The 9,296-nt window shown below is 32.9% G+C and overlaps 2 protein-coding genes across 3 annotated transcripts; one reads left to right on the top strand and one right to left on the bottom strand.

Moving 5' to 3' along the window:
* Nucleotides 1-283: 283 nt before the first annotated feature.
* Nucleotides 284-2,630, bottom strand: LOC122041192 (protein BUNDLE SHEATH DEFECTIVE 2, chloroplastic-like). Its single transcript, XM_042600797.1, has 4 exons — nucleotides 2,431-2,630; nucleotides 2,260-2,338; nucleotides 818-914; nucleotides 284-595 (listed from the first exon to the last, which is right to left on the bottom strand). The coding sequence occupies exons 1-4, from the start codon at nucleotides 2,590-2,592 to the stop codon at nucleotides 508-510; spliced, it is 426 nt and encodes a 141-aa protein (XP_042456731.1). The 5' UTR covers nucleotides 2,593-2,630; the 3' UTR covers nucleotides 284-507.
* A 513-nt stretch (nucleotides 2,631-3,143) lies between these two features.
* LOC122041193 lies at nucleotides 3,144-8,358 on the top strand. 2 transcript variants are annotated; one of them, XM_042600798.1, is made up of 8 exons: nucleotides 3,144-3,251; nucleotides 3,949-4,076; nucleotides 5,323-5,395; nucleotides 6,945-7,027; nucleotides 7,319-7,357; nucleotides 7,567-7,637; nucleotides 7,721-7,835; nucleotides 7,917-8,358. In XM_042600798.1, exons 1-8 carry the CDS (start codon nucleotides 3,209-3,211, stop codon nucleotides 7,983-7,985), a joined length of 621 nt encoding a protein of 206 aa, XP_042456732.1. In that variant the 5' UTR covers nucleotides 3,144-3,208; the 3' UTR covers nucleotides 7,986-8,358. The 2 variants fall into 2 exon arrangements, with proteins under 2 accessions (XP_042456732.1, XP_042456734.1); XM_042600800.1 differs by having other exon boundaries at nucleotides 7,721-7,826.
* Nucleotides 8,359-9,296: the final 938 nt, after the last annotated feature.

Below are 9,296 nucleotides of genomic sequence, written 5' to 3' on the forward strand. Positions count from 1 at the left end.
TTTACTTTTTTATAAAATCGGTTTATTAACGACTTTTAAAAAATTAAACATTATCAGTGTTACAACACCCCCGCACATTAGTCAAAATATTATTGAGTATTATAACACTTATATATTAACACCAATATGTATACTCTTGCAACATAATTAAAAATAAAAAATATTTTTATAAACAAAAATATAATGAGATGTTTTGATAATAAATGAAAAAAACAAGATGCCCTTTTAACGAATCCATCAAGAAAGAAAGCTTTTTAAAATTTTTGCCCTGGATTCTTCAACAAAACATAAAAATTCACATCCCCATTAAGATCAGGCTGGTAGCAATTAATGATTGCTAACGAGGTACATCAAAGTTCAAAAGACTCGGTCCACGCTAATGCTCAAGTAATTGCTACACTAACATTTGGATGATCCGTAATTAAATAACAATTACACAAACTTGATGTTTATTTGAGCAAGCGTAATAAGCTCGACTTAAAATACTCTGTAAAAATAGTCACTGCTCTACGTACTCGTTTGGTCGAGAGTGCTCATAAAGCCACCCAGAAAGCCAGCACCATTGCAATTTCCACACAGAATCTCCTTCTTTCCTCTGCCACAAGGAGGAAAAATAGCACCAGCAAAAAAATAAATAAAATAAAATAAAAGATAGATGAAGCCTATGAACATGATAACGTAAGGCAAAGTGCAGGCTAATCTTCATAATGCTGTTCCACATTTGAAATATTCAGTAAAATGGGTGACTGTTCCTCGAAAAAGATTTTTTAAAAAAAACTCCTAGCATATTAGCCTTAGAATCAATACTAAATGCTACCTGCAAAGCCAGCAAAGTGCTCCAGCTTTGAATTGGCCATTGAAGTGATCGACAGAATTTACACCGGCGCCTTCGCATTGTGTGCACACTTTTGCGCCTGTTATTCCAATAAGGTGTCAGCAATTTGGAATAAGCAAGAATCGAAAATAAATAAGGAATTAAAATAACCAAACCTGATGATTCAGGGAAGGTTCATTCAAAGTTTTTCAGAATTTGTTAGTGATTGATTGAAGTTAGCAACTTTGGTACAAGTCAAAGAGTGAAAAGAGTTGTAATCCTTGCAAAACTGGAGATCTTTTGATCCAATCATTTAATTTTTCATCAACAGAAATCCTTGAAGAAAAATAACATGCAAATAAATTTAGTCAAGTAAAAAAAGACCCACATCCTCATACCAGTGCATTGTTTTTTTGGGAGGAAAAACAAATGTATCATTATCGAACTATGTAAATTTTGATGAATTGGACAAGAGAAGGAACATAGGTAGATGAGAAAAAAAATTGAGCAAATATTTTGCATTCTCATTGCTGCAATTTACATCTATTTATAGTAAGGAGCTGCTCTTTAAAATCAATTATAGGTTGGAACTATCCAATACTAATACTATGCAGACACTATGCCGATTACACATTGGACTACGAAACTAAAATGTTTATCTGGTGGCTGCAATTAGTCATTTGTCTGTGGTAGCTCGCCTTGTACATTAAACTACATTTGTGTGAAGCCATAAATTTTTATATCTAAGATACCTCTACAACTCTGGATCATAATCTCAGGTAGTAATAGGATGACCAATTATAGTGACTAGAGCACTCTTCTAGCTTGTTTGGAACCATAGTATTTACAAAACCAGTCATCTAATTCTAGTACATTGCAGTGAATAAATCCAGTGTCTGAAAGTAGATGTAGTAAATAAAAAACTTAAAGTTGGAGATAAAAAATAGATTGGATTTATGTTTTAGGATTACTTGGAAGTCATGAGAACATAGAATTTCATAATCTTATAACAAATGCACTTAAACCCTATGATATAATAGTATCCAATAAATGGAAGTTTAGCTATCACTTTTACAACTAAATTTAAATAAATATGAAAAATTTTCCCTAATATGAAATTAGTATTCTTTTCCAACAAAAATTGGACCCAAACAAACTTGAAATGAAATGGACTCAGACTAAGCACAATAAGAAAATCCATTGAAAATAAAAGATCAGCTCTAGAATCACACATGGATGAGGAGACCAAATAATTTATTTGGCTAAACATGAATAAACCAACTCATAAAGGCACAAATAGTTAGCTTGATATCGTTCTGCGTTAGCTAATAAACAGCTACCAAATTAAAAATATTTACTTTGTTGGACAATCAAAATAAATTCTTTACCATTCCTTACTCTTTCTTCTACATAGAAAAGCAAAGAGAAAATGGCAAATTCTTTACCGTTCCCATCACAATCAGCACAGACGAGGCTACTCGTTTTTGTGGCCTTTTTAGTATCAACTGCATCGTTCTCCGTAGCCTGTTTAGCTAGAAACTTTAAGAATTAGAATCTGAAGAAGAATCGCTACAAGTTCGAATCCAAGGCCAGGAAATCCAACGAAAGGGGCTCACCTTGGCCTTGAAAGATTGAAAATGAGATCTTCCACAAGGGAAAATGGGGCCATGGAAGGGGAGATTCGACTTTTGAGAAAGATTGCATGGGGAAAGAGAAGGCTTTAGCGGTGGATTAGCAGGGTTCCCGACGCTGGTGAAGCAGCAGACTACACTCGCCATCAGAAGAGCGGGATCGTAGGGATTCAGTGGTGGGAGGGTGGCTTTAGATAGGATTGGGCTGTATTCCATTTTACCCCTCAAATTTATCTTATTCTAATATTATTATAGCAACTACACAATTATTAAAATAAACCGTTTATTTAGTGGTTGTTATTTTAATTTTATAATATTTTATTTTTTTTAAATGATATCGATTAAATTTTAATATATTGATAAATTGATAAATAATTTTTTAATATAAAAATCTTATCTGTATAATATTTTTATCTGGTTGAATTAAAAAGGAAAATGTTTTATTTTAACACTTGCAAGTTGAAATGTGCATTTAAGAAAATGGGCATTGTCGAAATTTAGTAAAGTCTTTGGGGTGAAGAGAAGATTTCTTTATTTCTAGCGCTATATTAACTGACCAATTATTCGTACTCCAGCAGCACCTCCACATATCATTGGACTGCTTTTGGGTTCCAGTAGTGTATTCGGAAGGTATGCACGGCCATAGTATGAATAAATTGAGCTTTGCTCGTGTGTTTTGGATAAAAAGGTAATTTCAGGTCTGGTTTATAACATCCACCTGATCTGGGAGAGGTCCCAGAGGAATGCGGTAGAGGAGTGAACGATGGCCAGCGCGCTCTTATCTCTTCCACTCACCTGTTCTCAAGGTAAGCATTTTCGATACTCCATCTTGCGTTTTTTTTTTTTGGTATACGTAGCATTTTGGGGCTGAGTTGAGTTTACGAGAGCGGTAGAGTTTTGGATTGAGACTCTAATTTCGGATTAACTGTAGTTTTGGGGTTGAGTTGATTAGGGTTCTTATTTCTTTTTATCACAGTCACGCTAGCTGCTACATATTTATAAAAGCTCAACTTATGCAGAAAAGCTGGATTTTTCGAAGCTTTAGAGAGATCTTGAGCACCATTCATTTATAGTGGGGTTCTAATATGAAAAATTCAATATCAGATAATCAGCATACTACATAATTGTCCTTTGCCTCTTGGACTAGCTACTGAAATTTTAATATTTTTTTTTCTTGTAGGTTCGATTTTTACATAATCCGGTTATATGAACACATATTTCATTTTAATTAATAAGATTTGTAGCTCCTGCAGATAGATATTTCTAGTCATAAACCATTTTTTATCGAGAGTTTTTTGTAATTTCAGTAGATAATGCATCCAATTGAGAACCCACACTTTTTTCTTCAAGAATCTGTTCCATGACATCCTCCTGAAAACGAATCTCTGAGGCAATTCAGACAATTATTAAATTTTTTTAATACTTTTAAGTATAATGCTGCAGTGCTTTTAATGCTCTCTTCAAGTGGAAAGGCTTGAGGTTCTGTGCTCGTTTCTTGAACAGGTAAAGAAGCAATAGTATATGGTGCATATAAGAGGAGTGTATTTTGTAAAACAAGGCTCTATTCAAAAAGATTTGTCGGCAGCAAGTCCATCTGCGTTCATCAAAGTTTTATTGTTGTTGCATCAATGGTCTATCTCCCTTTCTTTATCTAGTTTTAGTTGATCATCATCACTATCTTATCTAGTAGGATTAACTCAAAAGGAAACTGGGTGCATGACACCTATTCCTTACCACCATGAGCGATATGTATTTGTAAACACATAAAACAAATTGAATGGAATTTTAACTAATATATTTGTAGTTGTCAAAACCTTAATGATTTACTAGAATATTTACACCAATATTATTGCATTTTAGTTTTTTTTTCCCCACTTTTCTTGATGTAAATGTATAGGAGTATAGTTCGACAAAATTCATTTTGTGAATCTATGAAAGGTATTTCATTCAACTGGCCAAAATATCATATGTAAAAAAGACAAGTATCTACTTTGGTAGAGCATGACACTTATTAAAGTTGGAAGGTATTTCGAGCAACTAGACAAAGTATTATATTTTCTTAAATTATAATCAGACAAATATCTTCTATGATAAACATGAGTTACTAAGCTCTTATCAAACTCGAGACTCTTCAGCTAGTCAATGTTCTTGTTGGTCATCAAAAACATATATGGTGGCCTCATGGTGAACCTTCCCTGTTATATTGCAGCTTTGAAAATGAATTTCTTAGACATTAGTTAGATTTTCAAGAGAAGGTTTTTTTAGTTCAATTATTGATAACTAGTTCAATTATTATTGTTATTGTTGTTGTTGTTGTTGTTGTTATTTTACTTCGTAAATAGAAAAACAGAAGTTAAAACATCAAAAAAATTGTATCATCTTGCAAAGCTGATGCTCTGCCATTAGTTTATTACATCTTGGTTTTAGTCATGACCACTATGAATAAGACACGTTTTCTAAAAAGAAAGTATGAATAATACACAGTTGCCTCCATAATGCTAACTTTCTTCATAAGTATCACAGAGTATGATTAACTTATTCTATCTTCTGGATCTATTTTGGTTTCAGTAGAAAATCATTCCATATATTTAATTTTTCAGTTTCTTTTTTCACTGATATAGTTGCTACATTGGATTTTTCTCTTGCTTGTATTCAATACGTAGCATTCCTCAGAACTTGATAGTACAATTTCCTTCTAAATTAATTACACTAGCTTTAAAATTATTTTAATAACCCTAATAAAGAAAACTGTACAGAGATTTATGCGCTAAGATGAGCATTTGCAATACAAAATTATGAGATAGGTCTTTTTTTATGCCTACGGTGCAATGTTTTGTTTAATGCTGCCATTTAATAGTTTCTCTCGACATTTGGTAGGTTGGAAGAAAGGAAAAGAAAACTGACATTGTAATTCCTGAACCAGACTATAGAATACCTGTTGTCCTTCTTGGTAAATCATTTATTCAGATTATTGTAGAATAACTGGAACTCAGACATTATTTTCCTACATTCCTCATTATAAAATTAGACCTACACTTAACATCAATGTTATCAGTTTCAATGTTGAGATGTTGGCATTCAGATTATGATGCTTATTTTTTTTTCTGTACTGAATGAAATGCTATTTGATTGATATATATGGTTCTCTGCCTCCTGCTTTGGAGTCCAAAATAGGGTGAAAGGTTTTGCATCGCCATCATGGTGAGGAAACTTGTCTTATGCATTTTGAGGTGGTACTTGGGTAGCAGATGGCTAGCATCAAAACAGCAAGTTGATCTGTATCTATATGTGGTATATATGGAGAATTTCTGTATGTGAAATGAGTTGGGCCTTTTTTGTTTGTTTGTTTGTTTTTGTTTTCATTTTGCATTACTTCAGTTGCCCTTAATAATATTCCATTTGGATGGTCTTGCATGCCCTCCTTTCTTGTGTCTCGAAGTTGTGGGCATGTTAGAAACTCTAAAGAATTCGTCAATTTAAGAACAAAATCTCTCTCTCTTCCCCCTAAATTTTTAAATGCTAGTTGAAATCTTTTGACAATATGCTCTTTTTTTTTTATGTTTCCCAGTCCCACAAATTCTAGAGTCTCACATCAACTGTATAACCATTCATTAGAGCCCACTACTTCCTCTATGGACTACCACATCCACTAAGCTCCATGATATTAACCCAAGAACTTGACTATGTGCTTGTCGTCAGCACTAAGGATATTGAGTTCACCAGAAAGTCTTAGATTCTGTTCATCTAGTGGCACTTGGTGGGGCTTAGAGACAGCTCTGCCACTGCTTGTTAAATCTGTCATCTCAAATTACGCACTTATAAAATCCAAAACTTAAAAAATGTGGACAGTAGTCACTTGTTTTAAGTCACATATGACTGCATAAAGCAATTGGAGTATGAAACTTTTTATTATGGCAGTCAAAATCGCATGTTGGCTAAATAAAGTGGAGTAATTCTGATTGTATTAGTCCCTTGTAAGAAGCTGTGTTATTTATTGCCTTTTATCATTGTGAAAATAGTGTGTACTCTGATGATAGCCTGCACCTACTATTGGTTTATAAAGATTGACTAGTGCTGGTTTGGAGATTCATACGCATTTACCAAACTAAAGTAAAACCCCATTTTGTATGACTAATGAATGAGTCCACATATTGGTCTAAGTTTTCACACTGAAGACATGAGATTCTTTTGTAGACGTGTTTTTGTTATCTTGTTTTGTTCTTCGCAACATCATGGCTAGCAAATCAACTTTCATATCGCCATCTCAACTAATATTTCCAAGGTTGTCATGACATCACATATTCGGTCAGATTCTATAAAACCAAAAGAAAACAAAATAAAATAATAATAATAATAATAATAATAATAATAATAATAATAATAATAATAATAATAATAATAATAAAAATAAAAGCAGAACAATTCAGCTATAGAAAACAATAACAGATGCAATTTCTCAAATTTCAATGCATAATATTATTTCTTTTTCCGAGCAATAGGAATTGCAGGTGGGTTTGTATACCTGGACAATCTATTACCAGCGGCAACTACTGGCCTACTTGGGCTACTTCTACTCTTTCAGGTAAAAATTTTCTAAGAGAAACATGTCCTTAAAATTCCTCACTCAGTTTCATGGATGTATTCATTTCCATATAGCAACTATCTTCCCATTTCCTGAAGTTAGTGTAGAATATCTCAAGTGTTGAGATACTTAAAATCTATGCCATTATTCTTTCTTTGATATGCATTCCTAAGCTACACAAGGTAAAATGTTAGTTTCTGAATTCGACACCTTGATAAAACTATTATTCTTTAGTAGTGAATCAATTATGTAGTGAATCAATTATCTAATTCATTTATTTTTTCCTTTCAGACAACAAGAGTAAGGTTTATCTTTGATGATGAGGCTCTGGTTAGTTACTCCCCCCTGACATACCAATTTCTCTCATATTTGAAAGGAAGGCACATTATGAAACTATATACTCGTGAAGATAGCAAAGGATGAATTTCTCTCATAATTCGCATGTTGACAATAGTCACTTGTTTTTTTTACGGTTATGTTCAAGTTAAGTTGGCAAAGCTTAAAGATAAATAAGAAAAACAAGAACAATATCTTCACAGGAGGTACGAATCGGGGAGCAGCTTCAGGAGTCGGGTGAAAATATCTTCGTTGGTGGTAAGAATCGTTGGAGGTCAGCATGATATCTCTCTGCATCACCTCATTTCCTTTACAGATTCAAACAATCTGAAGGATTGAAATAAGTGGTTTGATTAGGTATTCGACTTTTGTGAACTGGGAATTCTGGTGGCCTCAGTTTCCCATTCTAGTGTACTTCAAGGAGACGCAGACCAAACCTGAAGGGCAAATTCACTTCTTCCCAGTAATTTTTGTGAGCAGTTGTTGACAACCCTTTCCTTTCTCTTCTAAATGTTTATACACAAACCCTCTCATTTCTTCAACTCTCCTTCAGAATGGCAAACAGCTATACGACGTGATGGTGGAGCGAGCAGGGCCATCAAAGACTAGCGGACCGAAATAATAACCACCATTATTAGAGAGGAAGATTAGCATGAACAAGTAATGGTGAAACAGGAAATTAAGTTTCATAACTTTCTGGACTACTTCAAATCTATTAGGTTTTGTCCATGTCCTCTGATCATCAGCAACCCACCTCTCCATCCCTGTCAAACACGTGCGGGATGCATGCTTTCATGGTTGACTGCCTCAAGTCAACTAACACTCAGGTATTGGTTTTCCACCCAACAACTTTTTCACGCTTAAATTACGCAGTCAAATTTCTCTCCTTTTTTACGTGAAAAAACCATATTGCAACGTTATTCTTATTAAATGTTTCATTCAAAACATCTTTGTTTAGACTAAATTTAGCTGAATAGTATGAAAACTTTGACATATGATTTTGAGAGTTTCTTCTAAAGACTTTTGAAGTTGGTCATATGGATAAGTACCCACGAATTTAGTACCGTCTATTGATTTCACCTACTCAAGTTTGATTCTAGAAATTGATTCACCCGCCAATTCTTCAATGGGGTATCACAGGTAAGCTCTGTGGATAATATTATTCTTGATGATGTTATTAATTGATGAGGGTGCTCTAGATTAAATTTGAAAGTTAAAATATGAAGAGTTTTTGTTTTTAAATTTGAAAGTTAAAATATTAAGATAAGTAAAATTAAAATTTAATTTATGAAATATAATTTCAATATGAAAATAGAATAGGAAGTTCTTGTAAAAGTTAAATATCATAGATATTACTAAACGTATGTTCGAAATAAAAGGGGACTTTTTAAAGTCTTATATGTTGGTAAAAAGTAAAAAGTCTGTATATAATTTCAAATAATCATATTTAAAAATATTTATTATAATTTATTAGAGTTGAAAGTGTAAAAGACAAGTTTGAAATGAAAAAAAAAAAACTCAACTTTGACAATGATATTCTACACCAATAGAAAAGGTCCATCAATATATGGTCATTTTGTCAATACGTCATATCTTTTAACTCATGGATCAAGGATCTCAAGGAAGATATAATTCTTTACTTGATCTCTTCTATCTAAGGATGACCTAGCACAAAAAAAAAATGTTTTCGAACTTATGTAAATAAAAACAATCCATGGATATAATTCTAGTTTGACATTTTTAGTGTTCAATAAAAAAATTGGAAGACATGTGACTATGAAAATTTGCATCCTGATGAAGTTTTCTTCTACGACTAGATTTGTATAGATTAACAAACATTGAATGTTTTAGAATCCATTGGATTTAGGGATGGTATATGCTGCTACTTTTTATACGATATTGTATATGGTATTGAAAATTTTGGTATTAAGAA

This window comes from Zingiber officinale, chromosome 2A, assembly GCF_018446385.1.
Source record: "Zingiber officinale cultivar Zhangliang chromosome 2A, Zo_v1.1, whole genome shotgun sequence".
NCBI lineage: Eukaryota > Viridiplantae > Streptophyta > Magnoliopsida > Zingiberales > Zingiberaceae > Zingiber > Zingiber officinale.

Coding starts and splice junctions, on each gene's coding strand:
- LOC122041192 (XM_042600797.1), bottom strand. CDS start 2,592: ATGGCGAGTGTAGTCTGCTGCTTCACCAGCGTCGGGAACCCTGCTAAT. Junction 915..2,259: donor TGCTGATTGTGATGGGAACG/GTAAAGAATTTG, acceptor TTGGAATAACAG/GCGCAAAAGTGTGCACACAA. Junction 596..817: donor GCACTTTGCTGGCTTTGCAG/GTAGCATTTAGT, acceptor TCCTTGTGGCAG/AGGAAAGAAGGAGATTCTGT.
- LOC122041193 (XM_042600798.1), top strand. CDS start 3,209: ATGGCCAGCGCGCTCTTATCTCTTCCACTCACCTGTTCTCAAG. Junction 7,028..7,318: donor GGCTACTTCTACTCTTTCAG/GTAAAAATTTTC, acceptor TTTTCCTTTCAG/ACAACAAGAGTAAGGTTTAT. Junction 7,836..7,916: donor ACTTCTTCCCAGTAATTTTT/GTGAGCAGTTGT, acceptor ACTCTCCTTCAG/AATGGCAAACAGCTATACGA.